Source organism: Labrus bergylta, chromosome 17 (assembly GCF_963930695.1).
Source record: "Labrus bergylta chromosome 17, fLabBer1.1, whole genome shotgun sequence".
Taxonomy (NCBI): Eukaryota; Metazoa; Chordata; class Actinopteri; order Labriformes; family Labridae; genus Labrus; species Labrus bergylta.
The window spans coordinates 11269170-11285563 of NC_089211.1; the positions used below are offsets into that span (position 1 = coordinate 11269170).

Sequence of the window (16394 nt, forward strand, 5' to 3'; positions counted from 1 at the left end):
AAATAAACCAAGTTGTGTGATCTTTTTCACTTTAAAGACCAAACATTATACACAGCCACACTTACAGGGGAACCAATTATAAGAGGGTACGGCTGGGTTTACCTGCTTCAAAAAATGTGGTGTGCCCCCCCCACCACCACCACTAAACCTTTAAAACTGTCCTTCTTGAAAAATCTTGAAAACATCAGGACAACCTGGCTGTAAAACCTCTGACTTGGATTCACATGCATGTCACAGTGGGATACTTTCCCCATGGAGGAGGGGGTTCTCAAGGGGAAGCACATGGCTTAAAAAAAAAAAAAAAAAAAAAAAAAAAGGACAATGCAAAAATAGCAAATGAAGCAACAGTGACCAACACTGTAATGACAGTTGTTGCCTTCAATGCTATTTATAATTAAAAAAAATATATATAAAACAAATTCACAGTATCAATAAATAAATAGGCTAGTAAATGAACGTATCATTGCAAGCAGAAAAGAGTAAGAAGCAGCTTCATTACATGACGATTGCACCGGTTGCTCACAGGTTGCGTGATGTATTGCTTTGTCCCCCTTACATTTGAATTGTTTACACAATGAGTGACAATGAGCCACTGGGTCATTTTAAATAATGTGTTTCTGTCTGCTCTGGTTGTCAAAATTAGATTTACATATTAAATAAAATCATGATAACACTTACTGGATAGTGTTATCTGTAGATAAATCTCTCTCAAGAAAGGGGAGCCATACGAACAAAAAATACAGATTTCCTTCCAAAACATGATTAACACACTAATAACCATCGGGGGAATCTAACTGAATACGTATGAAGGGCTCATGTATGATGTGCGATGGTCATGGCAAAATATTGTATTCAGGGTTGAATGTCAAAGGGAATTAGTCCCCCATTGAACTGTTCAATTAACAAGTTTGTTATTAAAGTTGATCTTCACACTACATGTGTTGCTGGAGCTCTTCAAGCCTCTCACTTATTCATGCACCTTGGTAGCTGAAGTTGTGCCAGGAAATCCTACTCTGCTCCCCCTCATTGAACAGGGACAAGAATGGAAAACGGTCCAGTTGACCCACACTGGCTCAGCCATGGGGGCATAACGCTCAGCTGTATCATGCTTGAACAGAATTTCTTGCATCACTAGACAAGAGACACGCCCAAACTCAATAAATGGTGTTTATATCCCGACTGACAAGATGTTTTGGAATCCATGTAAGGAACCATGTATTTCAGTACTTTGGCTTTTCAGCATTTATTATGGAAAGAACATTGATCTTAAGGAAAATATAGAAAGCCGGCGAAAACACAAAATGCATGACTGGTGTGTGTGTGTGTTCATTATAATCTCTCCCAGCAGCTGTGGTATTTTCCCACCTGCATGAGTCTCTCACCTAACCAGTTCTCAGCTGTCGAACTGTTGAAGCATTTACAACACATGCTGCTGTCATTTGCTTGAGTTGGGCAATCAAAAAAAAAAACAAAAGGGTGGAGGTTGCTCAAACACCCCAGAAACTAACCTGAGGAGACAACTCAGTAAAGACAGAGAAAAGGTATGACACAGCTCGGCCACACCTTAAAATAAAACATTCCAGGAGGGAGCCGATGGTCCTATTTGAGATGCGCTGAAGTTGTGAAACATACAGAATAGATTTGACAGTTGACTGTTCACCCGACACTAAAGCCTCAAACCCCCCTTACGGTTCATGAACATGAAGGCCGACGCCTGCTCAGCAGACAGAGTCCCCGAGAAAAGCAAATGGTTTGGATAGAGTTTCAGTTAGTGATCTGAAGCAGTGAAGTTTGGCAACCTTATATTCAAGTAACTTTAGGGTGCCAAGTACCTTCTTATAAAAATTAAATATCAAATATCTTGTACTAGGACTGATTGATACGAGCATGTGTCTAATGTAAAGTCAGAAAATGCTGAAAACAAGGACCTCTACTACAGTACTACCATGCACCACTAAAAGTATGAACAGAGTGCTTCAGATGATCACACCAACATCATTAACATCAAGGAAATCCAAAATGTCTGATTTCCTCAACATACTTTTCTTGATCACGTACAATATAAATAGACACACACACTGTACATGTAACTTTCATCTTTGTTTTTCATTATGTTATAAATGACTTAGAGGGAGCGCCGGTGGCCTGTTGTGCGCCCTCATGTACAGAGGCTATAGTCCTCGTCGCAGCGGCTGTGGGTTCGAATCCGACCTCGACCCCTTAGCTGCATGTCATCCCCCCCACTCTCTCTCCTTCCAACGTTTCCTGTCTCTCCTCAGCTGTCCTATCCAATAAAGGTAAAAGGGCCATAAATCAATAAATAAATACATGACTTAAGAGATTAAAAAGAGGTCGACTCAGTGTTCCAAAAATAAAAGCGGAGAAATATGAAAAGCCCACCCACTGACTCTGAGCCTGATCGTGGCTGAATCTCTTGGCAGCACAAGGTTGTCAAAATGTTTGATGCACTGATATTTTTGATACCATGTGTTTTAAAATGATACAATCACAGTTTTTTTTTTTTAATGGTATAAAAAATTACTGAAGGTTAAAAAAATCTACAGTTCTGTAATCATATATTTAATCAAGAGCTGCTGGGACACAAAAAGAGATAGCTCGGTTTAAATTGCACAAACACATTGGCAGTGCTTTGGCACCAAAACAATGTACAATTTAGACAGTTCTTCAGGCATATGCTATTTTTTGTAACTTAAAAGACAAGAAATTGCCCAATATTGGGTTCGGAGGACTTCTTTTTATGTTGCCATGGTATCGAAAACAGGCAGCGACAGTGTTTGCTTTCTACTTGTATCATATCTTAAGCCCTGTTTCCACCAAGCGGTCTGGTTCGTTAATGTTTAGTTTATTGGCGTTTCCACTGTCATAAGCAGGGACTGGTACCAAAATTACCAAACTGTACCGTCTTACCTATTTGGTTCCTGTCTGTTGGGGTGCACAGCGTACCTGATGGCTGCAGTCTGACAATCTGCTTTCCGTTGATTGGTCGAAAGAACCCCTTTGCGTTCAAAAGCGGTAATAAAGGACAAACACAAAATGCACCATGTAAAGCTATCCTGTGGATTTGGAGAGAGTAATTTCAAGGCTGTTTTTGTTTTTTGAGACTATTGTCAGCCCATAGATGCAGATCTTCCTAGGAAACACTGATCTTTGTTTACTGTGTTGCATTCTTCTTTGGTGAATTTATTGGCCACCTACACTATATTGCGTTGTTACGATGTAGTGATGTGTTCGGGAATGGTTGGCTTTGGAAACGCAAGCGAGATAAGGGTGTACCAAACTGAAAGGCTTGGTGGAAACATGGCTCAAGTTTCATTTCTTCTTCTTTCACACCTTTGCTTTGGTGTCTTTTATTATATATATATATATATATATATATATATATTTATATATTATCAGGTTGTCCTGCCTGCATGCAGGTTCAGATTTTTATTATTATTTCAATGGAATTAAAATGCTACAAAGATCATAATCTGCGTTTTTCATGTCATTATGAATCTTTATAAGCACATGTTCCTTACATAGGTGCGTGATCAGGTGAATTGACCACAAAGCTTGTAATAACAACAGCAAGATGGTTCGAGTTACATGAATCTGTTAAGACAGTCGACACTTTGGATGCAGACAGCCAGGTTTAAATGCATATAATCAAGACACTGCCATCGATACAGTAAGTTCAAGTTCACATTACGTTACATTACTGTGGTCTCTATTATGTTGATATGCACATTGTCCAAAGTCAGGAAAACTCTGTCATCCAATTGGCTGAAGCATTCAGTTCATCAAAAAAGAGTTCCCTGGTTACACAAAGTGGTTCAAAGTAGGTATACACAACACCACATTCGTTTACAGCCACCCCCATGCTGTGTTGTTGTCCACTTTGACAGAACATTTATTAAGCCATCGATGAAAGATTGAATTCCTTATATAGAGTCATTGCAGAGATGAGGCTTATATTCACTCTCCAGTGATGAAGAAACATCCCTGGTTTCAAGGTGAACCTCTCTTGGAAGACCGGTCTTGTCGAGTATCTGTCCTTAAGAGCATTTACTCAGTTCTTTCTTTGTGAGTCTTTTTTTTTCCCATCACATCCTCAGATGCTGGGTTCTACCTCTTCCTGAGAAAACCTAAGGCCTTGTTAATGAGCGAGCATCTAGCCGTTCAGTCTCTGTGTTACCACCTCTCTGTACATGATGGAGATGTACACAAAGAGAAGCAGGATGACAAAGAAGTCGTCCATGAATCCCAGGAGACCGAAAAGTGCCTCTGGGAGAATGTCCAGCGGGGACACCAGGTAGGTGAGTGCTCCGACCAGGCAGAGAAGGATTCGAATCCTGAACATCCAGAAGAGGCCCCCCACAGAAAACATCTCCCTAAAGGCGTGACGCAGCAGGGTGGGCACATCTCGCAGCCGGTCCATAAACTGATGACACACAGGAGTACACACACAGTAAGAAAGCATTATGTGAAAGTCTGTTCTGTACAATCCCTGATGCACTGCATGCGTCAGAATCTCAATTGCATGATTTTTTATTTAAATATCAGTGCTAACATATTTAACAGCACTACAGAAATGTCTCTAATAGCATCTTCAGCTTGTTTCTATATCAATAATTGTTTCTATTACATATATGTGCATGTAACTAACATCAATATTGGATAAAGTAAGTTCAAAGTTCAATAGCTGTGTAACTACTGCAGCCTAAATGTGCATGTGGGTGTTTTGACTCACAGATCTTGGTTGGCCTGAGAACCTGCGGTTGTAATCGTTAATGTCTCTTAAAATCAGCAGAGGTTCTGCCTCGCCATCCTGGACCCTCTGAGGAGTTGCGTTCTCATGGAACAGCGGGAAAAGCAAAGTGACCTAGACAAAAGAAGACAAAAAAAATGAATACAAATGCCGAACAGAAATGTATGCACACATCTACACTAATAAAAGGAGCAATATGTAACTGTGACATGTAGCGCTTAAAATGAGTACTGCAGTGGAAATGTAAAACCTTTTAGAGAGCGGTCTGCCCCTACACTTTCCTTCCTAGAGTCGATGCGCAAACAGAATCTGTAGGGTTTTAGCCACCTCTGCATCGGTCATAAAACATTTCTGTCTTCTAACTTCTCTCCATTTTCCCAATATTATCCTAGTTTGACCACGTTTCTGGTCGTGGAGCTTATTAGAAAATGCAGAGGCTTTTGCATGCAGGGTGCTAGCAAAACGAGGGGCGTCCAAAACGGCCGTATGGGGTGCATTAAAACCGTCCACCTTCTCCGGCCAAAACAAATACAGACCATAACGGAATCTAAACTTAGAAGGACGACAAACTGGCTGCTGCATTGTTATCTAAATATATGTGGTGTATATTTGTATATCTGGGTGCATGCAGAAGAAAATAAATTCTTACAGCTACAAGTCTCACCATTTGTCTGCAGATGGGGCAGTTAATAGCACCCAGCCAGGTGCCATACCTCCAGTACGCTATGATGCAGGAGCCTATGCGGGGAAAGACAGCACACAAACACTTTCATGACATTGTTTTTTTTTTTTTCAATTGAATTCTATGTTCATTCTCATTGTTATTCAATGGTCCTATGCCTATCCATGTCAGCATATGCTCACAGGTTGTAGCTCATAACAATAACTCGGGGTAGAATGTCCTCCAGCATCTCCACTTGTTCTCTCAAGTTGGACATAGTAACAGCTTTGCTTAGTGTATAAATCTTGACACAGTCTTACCGCAGAAAAGGTGTCCACAATTTGTTTCCACCGGCAGAACAGCCTGCTGCAAACACACTGGACAAGACATGTCTGTGTAATACTGTTGCCTGGCCTCCGCCTGGCTATTTTCATCCTGATGGAGAGAAATTAAAGTAAACATATCAAACACATGTATGACATTAAACACAGGAGTCAACACAGGGTAATGTGAATGTATCTCCTAATTTAAAGCTGTATTCACTTTTAACTAGGCATCAGTCCTGAAGAATAATACAGAGTGCTACCTTCTATCCGACCATCAAAATACACCGGTTGAGAAAATACATCTTTTAAACTTTTTTTAGTTCATGGTACCTCAGGAAACAGTATTTCATGCCACTTCCTGTGATGGTTTGATCATCTAAACGTTTCATCTTACTTCCAAGATTACTACTACTAGCCCAAATATTTATAAGGCATTAACTAATTAAACCAAAGGTTATCCTGTTATAAGTACAGATGAAGGACAAATTGCTTCCTTGTTATAAATACAAACAACAACTAACAAAATAATCCTTTCAAATAAGTACAAAATAGGATCCTAAAATTCCATGTGTAACAGAAAATAAACAATAAAAAGGGTTTAAATTATTCAGCTGATTTCATGTAGTTTTGTTTCAGCGTACCTGCTCTGTTTGGAGCTGTTGCCGGACGGCTCGAACATGCTCCTGATTCTCAGGGTGAATGTTCTGCTCCTCTTGTCTGCAAGGTCAAATGCACAGTTACAATCAAAACATTACAGAGCTTAGTGTTTAAGCACGGACAACTATACAACCTGGGGAGAAAAAAAAAACATTTTTCATTTATCTGAAAATTATTTGGAAAGCAACTAAAACAGCAGGTTCCGTTTCCCCAATCAACCGTGTTGTTAACAGCCACCGTTATAAAAAACTGAAATGTAAGTAGGCTTGCAGTACTTCCAGTGAAAAAAGGAGAAAGATTTGCAATTCAATCCAACACACACAATCTCCACATGCAACTTTGGAAAAGTTGTATTGTTTGAGAATGACAAAGAGCTATCTTTGTTGCTTGATACAATATATTTACTGGGATTATCATACCACAGCTGTGTGAATCACATTCCACTGAAAACAATTCCTCCTCTCATGCAGAGTCTCTTGAAGCGTTTGTCTGTCAGAATATGCTGAAGTTTGTGTCACTACTTTGCACTTGGTGGATTTCCTCCTGACATTGCTGCTTACCTGCAGAGCAGAGTGAGGAGGCCTGCAAGGAAGGTGATGCTGAGAACAACAACAAACAAGACCTGGTTGCTGACACCCTCAATGAGGGTGTCCTCATCTTGGATCAGGAAGTCTCCACATTGACCGTCCTCCATCACCCACACTCATAGCCTACAACACTAGAAGACGAAGAGGAGGGAAGAGTGAGCATTTCACAGGACAATGCACTTGTCATTGAGAGTGTATGAGTTCAAATTTAGAAAGAAATATAATTGTCAAAATAAGCAGTAGTCATTTTACTTTTGTATGAACAACAACTTCTCCTTGAGACAGAAAGCTTCAAGTTACATAAATATGTGTTCATGGCTTGTGGCGTGCTACCTTTGTTAAATATGACCTTAAACTTCTGACTGCCAAATTTCTACATTCAGATGTTCAACTTCATGTGAGCAAAAGTAAAGAAAACAATGATGTGTGTGTGTGCACAACATGTACTTCATCTTATTGATTAACATGTAAACTTCATGACTGAAAATAAGCTAAAATGTATTTGAATTCTTAAGTATAAACCTACATCAGAAAGTAATGTCCATTTAGTGTAGTTTAAAGCCACAGTCTTTGTAATCCCAGACAGTTATTATCCAGCAGTGCTAACTAAGTGTTGCTTTAAAATTAACACCAGTCTTATTCCCATGACATATGCCGCCTTTGTTATTCACTTTTCTAACATTACCAGTGTCTTAAGTTGTTGCTATCCGTGTTGCTAAGTTGACACAGAGTCGCCTTTACTCGCTGGTTTCCTTAGTAATCACTGCTAATAGGTGCTAACGCTGTGACACAATGTTGTGTGGATGAAGCTCCTCCGCTGTCGGAAACCAGCCAACATTTGAGTTACAGTCGTTAATAGACAAACAGCTGGTCTTCTAAATCCGACTTGAACTGGGCTATAATCGCTTGTAGCTAATTCATAAACATAGCTACCCCTTTTTATTTTTCCTTGGATAGCCGACAAAGTGTTTGGTTTGCTTCAGCAGCTCAGCAGCTCAGCAGTCCAGGAACCAGTGTGAGCGCTAAACCGAGCTATTCAAGTCAAAAATAGCAATCCATAGACACTGCCAGTCATTGTAGGAAGAGAGACGGTAATTGACAAATGACCTCACCTACCAATAAGAGGTCCACCTGTCTCTAAAGGCTTTGACTTGTCAACTGCATTCACTGTCATAAGACTCGACACGTTTCCTTTCCGACGAGATTTTAAAGACCCCGGACAGATAACCCACATGACGCCGTTGTCACGTCATGCTTTTTTTTGTCTGTTGTTACCTGGTTGTTACTGTTTCAGGTTGTTGCCCCTTTCCTCTTCTTTTATATATATATTTTTTTTCTCAATTTTGTTAGTTATGGCGGCTTGTATTGAAATTACTTTGAGGGTGTATACTGCCACCTACTGTACTGGAGTAGGCAGACTTTTTTTTTTTTTTTTTTTTTCACCCTTTTAAAATTCTAAGAACAGTATAATATTAATACTAAATAAAGAAAAAAAAAGAATGTATATATATTTTTTAAATTACTTTCTTTCTTCTGTGGAGGCCAATTAAAACGCTGTAAATCCACCCTGTTTGGTCAACCCAGTTACTTGACTTCTGCTTCCTTCTGTTTCGCCCTCATATCATTAGGTGGCAGCACTGATGCTTAGTACCGAGTGAACACGCGAAGAAGTACTGAGCATCAGTAAATAAAGCTCTGCTAGCTTTATCACCCTATAATAATAGCCTGCGTAACATCAAAACAGCTCGTTTTAGTTGGGGCAAAATGCCCCGCTTTGCACAGCTCGTCATGGGCCCGGCCGGCAGCGGGAAGGTCAGTGATCAGTCATCCGGGGCACACGTGTTGAAATGTCTTATTATGCTAAATGGCTAAAGCGGTGTGCTCATGCATGAGGTTGTCTTGTTTTTCCCACATCGACTCAAGTTAAAGTTATGGCTTCCTATTTGTTAATTGTTGGAGCTTTGTTTCACCCTTTTCAGAGTACCTACTGCTCCACCATGGTCCAGCATTCAGAGAGCCTAAACCGGTCTGTACAGGTGGTCAACCTGGACCCAGCAGCTGAGCACTTTGACTACCCTGTCATGGCAGGTACATAAAGCACAGGTTGTAGTCCTGAAAAGGATCATGTAAAAATGTTTTGAATAAATGGTATTGGTCTATAATATAGAAGTAGAGATACAAAATACAGCCACAAGCAGGTTCGCCAAGGAAAACTAAGAATGTCAAGAGTTACAGACTTTGAATTGGTGTGGATGGTGTTGTAGGTCTAATAATAATTGAAGACAATAGAATTGCCAAAGCACTGAGAAAGGGTTTGCTTATCATAGAAAGAGGGACATTACAGTCTAATGGGTACGACTTGGTTACTGACAGGATAATAACAGATTAAATTTGGACACTGTTTAGATTGATCACAATAATCTCAACAATACAAATACAATATGAAATAATACAGTAAAAAAAAACACAGCAGAGAAATTCACAAGCGTTTTGGTCAGGGCTGCTGTAGTTGTATGTGTGTATGTTGTGTTATTTGCGCACGTCTTTCTTAAGCCAAAGGGGCTGATGATGGGAGAGTGACGTGCAAGTGAAATGAATGCTGTGAATCACTCGCTCGTGTTTGATATTTGCTTTTACACTTAGTTTTACTTTGTTTCATAAGACAACCCCTTGTTTCTGTGTCGTCAGATATCCGTGAGCTGATCCAGGTTGATGACGTTATGGAGGATCCATCGCTCAGATTTGGCCCTAATGGAGGCCTGGTCTTCTGCATGGAGTACTTTGCCAACAACTTTGACTGGCTTGAGGAAAGCCTGGGGCATGTAGAGGATGACTACATACTGTTCGATTGTCCAGGTTATTACATTGATTTAAAAAAAAAAAACAATGAATGATGATGTAACGGCATGACATCTGTTCTGGTAACACACATTTTTATCACCGTAAGAAATTGCACAACACACCGTTTTAGGCCCCTGTGCTCTCTGACAAAACAAGGGGTCGGTTTGTATGACAGCATTATGATTATGAACAACTGTGTCAGTTCTATTTACAATTATGGATACAGCACTGTCTCAGATTTCAGGCCATGCTTTTAAGTGTATCACAGATTTGACAAAGGACCTTTTTATTTGTTCAGGTCAGATTGAGCTTTACACACATCTCCCTGTGATGAGGCAGCTGGTGGAGCAGCTCCAGCAGTGGGAGTTTCGAGTGTGTGGGGTCTTTCTGGTGGACTCCCAGTTCATGGTGGAGTCTTTTAAGGTAACCTACAATTGCTCGTCTCTATCTGTTTAATTTAATGTTCCTTAGTGTCTGAGAACACCTCAATTCTGTCTTGAAATGCACTCAGTGTAATATATATCACATCTTCATTCCTCTTCTTAACTGCAGTTCATTTCGGGAGTCATGGCTGCCCTGAGTGCCATGGTGTCATTAGAGATTCCCCAAGTAAACATCATGACAAAAATGGACCTGCTTAGTCCCAAAGCTAAGAAGGAAATAGAAAAGTAAGATTCATATGAGTGTGTATGGTGACCTTTCAATTGAAGGAGAGTTCTTTCACAGTCTGAACTGTGTCGTTTTTTTGTTTTTTAACAACTGAAATGATAAATCAGGTTTTTGTACATTTCTGCAAATCCAACAAGTTTTTCATCCTGTAGAGCATTAATACTCGATCCGAGGCTCTCGAGTGTGTCTCATTTGGCTCTTTTAGGTCCTACTTGGAGAAAAAAAAAAATCCAAAGTAATTATTTAAAAAGGGAAACATTGTCAGCAGAAATTATTCTTTGCAAGTCACGTCACTGTGTTTCCCACACGTATTTTAGGAAAGAAAGACGTTTTTTTGATTGTGGCTCTTGCAGAAATATTTTTTTTTGGTAAATGTGGCTCTTAAGTCTAACAAGGCTGAGTACCACTGCTGTAGACTGATGTTGTCCTTTCTCTTTCACAGGTACCTGGACCCGGACATGTACTCTATGATGGACGATAACTCCGATAACATCCGAAGCACAAAGTTCAAGAAGCTGACTAAAGCTATCTGTGAACTTGTGAGTAAAGCCTTTCAATTCACGCTGGGTTTAATTAAGCCCATATTCACTACACTTTTACCAAGCCTCTCTCTCTCTCTCTCTCTCTCTCTCTCTCTCTCTCTCTCTCTCTCTCTGTCTGTTTATTCAGATTGATGACTACAGTATGGTGAGATTCCTGCCTTTTGATCGCTCAGATGAGGAGGGCGTTAACATAGTCCTGCAACATATTGATTTCTCCATACAGTATGGAGAGGACCTGGAGTTCAAGGAGCCAAAGGTGAAGATGCACAAACATTTATTGAAACACAGTAAAATATCATGTCTAGTTATTGCAATGCATTTGGCGGTTTAAATATTTTGTATTCATGTATGTTGTGTTATAACACACATCCCTTTATTATTCTACAGGAGGTCGATGAAGAGCCGGGCAACCTCAATTATGATGAGGCTTTTCAAGACAGCGGCGAAGGCTGAGAATACAACGACCCCAGGAATTCTGCATAAAAAAGTGACTTTGAAAAAACAAAAACAAAACAACGGGAAAAACAATACAAAGGCATGTGACTGCAAGGACATGTGTGGGGCAAAAAAAAAAAAAAAAACAGACCCTGAAGATGATCATGAACGTATTGTATTATGTGTGTTCAGAAGTTTTTTATTTATGTTGGCCATTTTGCAGACTCAAGAAATGTCATTTCAACCATTGTAGTTTAATAGATTTACAAATGCTATATTTTTTAAATAAAATATTACCCGAATATACCGATTGTTTTCCTTGTGGTGACGTTAAAATGGCGTATTGGCGCCCCCTTGTGGCAGCAACGTTTCATAACATGTAGCCACTTCCTGTAAAACTGAAGGGTGGGACAGGCGGAAGCTCAGTCCTGCGGTGTTAATATTTTTCTCCGGCTGAGCAGTAGGACTAATATTAAACACTCAACATGCCGGTGAGTATATCCTACATGCATACTAAATAAGACAAGCTTCCAGTTAATCAATTTAGAGGTAAATACCTGCATAGAAAAATCATCTGAGTGACACAAGGGCCTTCGAGTCAACGCTACCTTTGATGCTGAGTCTCGTTAGCATCGTCGGCTAGCTTTAGTAGCATTTTTTTTCGCAATTCAGCGATGCTGGAGAACTACAAAGTCTTTTATAATCTAATTTAACGTGTCTTTTTACATTTACGGTGTTTAGATACTATACGCGTTGCAACACAGTAGTAGACTTGCCGGTGATGCTATCTGACGGAACTGTGTACAGCTAACTCAGCTTTAGTAAATGTGTGTGACAGCAACTTACTAACCCCCCCTTTTTCTTTTTTTCCAAGGCCTATCACTCAAGCCTGATGGTCCCAGAAACCAGGCTGGTGGGGAATATGGCATTGCTTCCCCTGAAAACCCAGTTCAAGGGGCCAGCCAGAGGAGATGGTAAGCCCCGTATGAATGTTTTTTTTACAAGTGCAGAGAGGAGCAAACAAACACACACATAATGTTTAGTTCAGGTGGCTTTAAAGTGGTTGAATCCCTTTGCTTTGGACACTTTGTGCAGGGTCCATACCTTTTTATGACCCGTTGAGCATTTCTTTGATAATCACTTCCTTATATGGCCTTGAGCGTGCACACTAAGCTTCAACTTCTTCATTCATGTCTGTTGTTGAAACACCGCTCACAACCTTTTCAGTGTCTGTAGTGTTTAGGAGTGTCTCCATCAGAATTACTGACCTTTTTTTAAAAAAAAATATTATACCATACATGTGCATGTTTATCAAACAGAAGGTGTAATTTACTGTTGCATAGTGGTGTCAGAATTCAATAAATGTTCATATTTGTAATATCAGAGGAGGCAGAACAATCCACTTCTACATTTAAAGCCATGAAGTACGGGTTTGATACAAAAAAAAAAAAAAAAAATGAAACAGGAAGTGATTCTCTGCAACATCGATGCATTTGATTATGAACCTGACCTGGGCTGCACATGATCTGTGAGCACTTTAAACTATGGACAATCTCCTAACATTATTTCTGTATCTATGTCACTGCTTGAACTGTGATTTTAATTGTAACTTACGCTGTTTTTAAGTGTGATCTGATTTGAATGTGAGGATTTCTGAGCTTGTAAACGGACAGTAAAGTTTTATCCTATTTATATCTTGATGATTTGACTAAAAGACAAGTTGAGAGCTATATTTATTGTTACTGTTTTTCATTTCAGGCATTGACTCAGACATCATCGATGAGGCTATCTACTACTTCAAGGCCAATGTTTTCTTTAAGAACTATGAAATCAAGGTGAGAAATCCACTGTTGCTGCCTCGCCTGTTTTGGCAGATACATTAACCTCTAATTTAAGTATAGTGAAAAGAAATGTTTCCACGTTTCCTGGCACATAACAAGAACAAAATGTGATTTGGCTGATTGAACTTCACAAATCTCTGTCGTGTGCTCGTTCCTGTCTGTGCTTTCTCTTCCCCATCTCTCCGTCCCTTTACGCCTTGAAGCAGCTGTGGTTTGTCCTTACACATGCCCCAGCTTGTTTTCTCCTCTTCCCCTCACCTATGCATAGTTGCTCAGGATTTTAACCGTGCAACAGGCTGGAATTGAACTTCTCATAATAACTTTCTTGTTCACATTTGTTTCAATCTACTTCAAGGTACTTAACAACATTCTCTGTGTGCTTTTGTTTCTCTTAGAATGAGGCAGACAGGACGCTGATTTATGTCACACTGTACATCTCTGAATGCCTAAAGAAGCTACAGAAGGTAAGCTGCAGATGTTGTATGAGGTGCAGAGAATACTCTGGTTGGTTGTCTGCATTTTGCAGAAACAACTGTAGGCCTTATGCCAAGATAGGGCGGGCTGTTAATCAACGACCCTCAAATGTTTACCAGTGATATTAAGTGACAAATAGATTGTTAATAGCTGCTAGAAGCTTATAATTCGTATATCTTTTCTCCTTACAGTGCAGCTCCCGGAACCAAGGAGAGAAGGAGATGTACACACTCGGCATTTCTAACTTTCCCATTCCTGGAGAACCAGGCTTTCCTCTCAACGCCATGTACATTAAACCAGCAAACAAGCAGGAGGACGGTAAGAACCTTTACTCGCTATGTTTACAAGTGCAACATTTCTTCAATCCCATTGAAAGCATTCCGATTGGGGATTCCAACTTCACTGTTTACATGGGTGATGCAGAAAGTAATCCGATGAGGGCATTGGTGTACATGCATCAAACATTAAATCAGAATAAAATCATTTTGACGTGCAGAGCGATCGAGGCAGTCTGATCCGCCTGTAATAACAGCAAAATCAGCTTTTCTGTCCTGTTGACATTTTTTATTTTTATCAGGCTTTTATTCAGATTATTTGTGTCCATGTAAAGATAGCTACTGTAAACTAGGACCAGTACTGTTAGGGCACGCCGCACAAACTCTCGGCAATCTACCCTGCTTAAGCACCCTTCACCCCTGAAGTCCAGCTCGTTTGACAAGTGTGAGTGTTCTGTGATCAAGCATGCTACACTTCCTTGACCCTGGCACAGATGCAGACGTTATGTTCAAGAGGTAACCGTGCTCAGACCCGGTTAGTCCTGGATCTGTGTGAGTGCAGGCCAGGGGGGAAATGGGGAAAACTGGGCCTTGTGTGAGTGCGCCCTTAGTCTAATGAGGTATACAATGGATAAGAACAAGCAACAACAAATAAGTCTTGCTCGGGATATTATCCATATGTTCTGCTGATTTTTAGCGGAGAACCTTTGAGACACTGTTTCTTCAGCCTGTACTCTGAACTATGGCCAGTCTCCTTGTTCCCTTCTTATATTTCATCTTTTCTCTTGGCTGAAGTGATATCAAGCCAAAAATAGCGATGAGAACTTCTTGGGCTCAGTCACCCTGAAGTAGGAAATGCTGTTTCAGTTCTGGCATGGTGTCTCCAAGCATTCCAAAAATGTACTTTGAGAAAAGTTCTTGATGAACTTGTATAAGAGATATGGAACTTGAATGAAATATGTCAAAAAAACCAAAAACAAATTACTTAGCTCTGCAATGAATCCTATCAAAGTTATGACATCCATGTTTTTCCACAGAGAATTATTAATAATACTGATCCTCCCACCTTTTCCAGACACCATGAGGGCATACCTGCAGCAGATCCGCCAGGAGACCGGATTGAGACTATGTGACCGTGTGTTCGACCCCCAGACAGACAAACCCAGCAAGGTGAGCCCAACGTCTCTGAATCATTTACATCAAGTAATCTTGATCCACTGTGATGTACTTTTTAAAACTTGTCAAATGTATGTCATCGATTCCTGTTCCTGTGTCTGTTATAATGAAATGATCAAGGTTAACCTTTAATTATCATATTAGCTGCTCTCAGACAGGTTTGAATTCTAATATGAAACAAAGCTTTGTAACCAAGATTAGAGAAAATAGTTATACCTGTATCACAAGAGTCAAATGTTCCTATGGCTTTAAACATAGTTTGTTCTGTTGACTTGTAATCAATGGATGTTTTTTTTTTGTTTTTAACTGTACACGTCTGAGTTTGGAAGCTTGTGGCAGCTCTCTAATGATGTCGTTTGTTTCAGTGGTGGGTGTGCTTCGTCAAGAAGCAGTTCATGAACAAAAGCCTGTCAGCTCCTGGACAGTGATCACCTCAGGACCCAAAGTTTCTATTCTACACCTGCAACATGGATCGATGGAGAGATGGATTTCTCTTCGATCGGGCTGGGAGGGGTTTTGCTTTTGTGTTGCCAAGATGATTTTATACTCTTTCAATTTAAATATATGTATTCTCCTGACTGTTGACAATATTGAGCTGGCGCTTAATTCAATAAAGCAATCAAAGGGATTGAAAGAAAAAAAGTTTTGTTTCCCCCCCCCCCCCCCAACACATATTCTCAGTCGTGATTAAAAGATGTCAGAAACATTTCAACATTTAGGTTAGAATGTCCACTATGAGGTGTATATAATTTATCACAATGTCACATTACTTCAGAAAGAAAAGGGTTCTCCTGCATCATTTTCAAGGTGTTCACACATCCAACTTTCTCCTGAAGTGTGTAGGACAACAAACTGTCACTTGAAAAGATCCCGCACACTACTCTTGCTAAGGATCACCAATTGATAAGAAAAAAAGAACACACTTGACAGGTTCAGAGGGACTGAAATGTTCAGATTGTTTTCTTAAATTATTGATGTTTAGCAAGCGATGTGCTGGATTTTTTTCTGTTCTGCATAATTTAAATTCTCTCCAGTAAAACTGATTAAGTTTGATTGAGACACATTAACAGTTATCAATAACAAAAGGTGACATCTTTGTTCCATTATGTTCTAAGAGGAAGATATTAGAGGCTAAATAGGAT

At 39.9% G+C, this 16394-nt stretch overlaps 3 protein-coding genes across 7 annotated transcripts; 2 read left to right on the forward strand and 1 right to left on the reverse strand.

Annotated features, from left to right (window-relative positions):
• Positions 1-3428: 3428 nt before the first annotated feature.
• On the reverse strand, positions 3429-8380 carry rnf170 (ring finger protein 170). 5 transcript variants are annotated; one of them, XM_020644300.3, is made up of 7 exons: positions 8275-8380; positions 6973-7130; positions 6397-6472; positions 5750-5864; positions 5433-5506; positions 4751-4882; positions 3429-4441 (listed from the first exon to the last, which is right to left on the reverse strand). In XM_020644300.3, exons 2-7 carry the CDS (start codon positions 7104-7106, stop codon positions 4172-4174), a joined length of 801 nt encoding a protein of 266 aa, XP_020499956.1. In that variant the 5' UTR covers positions 7107-7130; positions 8275-8380; the 3' UTR covers positions 3429-4171. The 5 variants fall into 5 exon arrangements, with proteins under 5 accessions (XP_020499956.1, XP_020499959.1, XP_020499958.1 ...); XM_020644303.3 differs by lacking the exon at positions 8275-8380 and adding an exon at positions 8116-8256; XM_020644302.3 differs by lacking the exon at positions 8275-8380 and adding an exon at positions 8112-8256.
• Positions 8381-8637: 257 nt separating this feature from the next.
• Positions 8638-11785, forward strand: gpn3 (GPN-loop GTPase 3). The gene is made up of 8 exons (XM_020644308.3): positions 8638-8811; positions 8979-9087; positions 9688-9855; positions 10139-10263; positions 10393-10508; positions 10952-11048; positions 11179-11307; positions 11439-11785. Exons 1-8 carry the CDS (start codon positions 8764-8766, stop codon positions 11502-11504), a joined length of 858 nt encoding a protein of 285 aa, XP_020499964.1. The 5' UTR covers positions 8638-8763; the 3' UTR covers positions 11505-11785.
• Positions 11786-11836: 51 nt separating this feature from the next.
• On the forward strand, positions 11837-15880 carry arpc3 (actin related protein 2/3 complex, subunit 3). The gene is made up of 7 exons (XM_020644310.3): positions 11837-11977; positions 12361-12460; positions 13245-13321; positions 13723-13791; positions 13993-14119; positions 15152-15246; positions 15618-15880. Exons 1-7 carry the CDS (start codon positions 11972-11974, stop codon positions 15678-15680), a joined length of 537 nt encoding a protein of 178 aa, XP_020499966.1. The 5' UTR covers positions 11837-11971; the 3' UTR covers positions 15681-15880.
• The last annotated feature ends 514 nt before the right edge of the window (positions 15881-16394 follow it).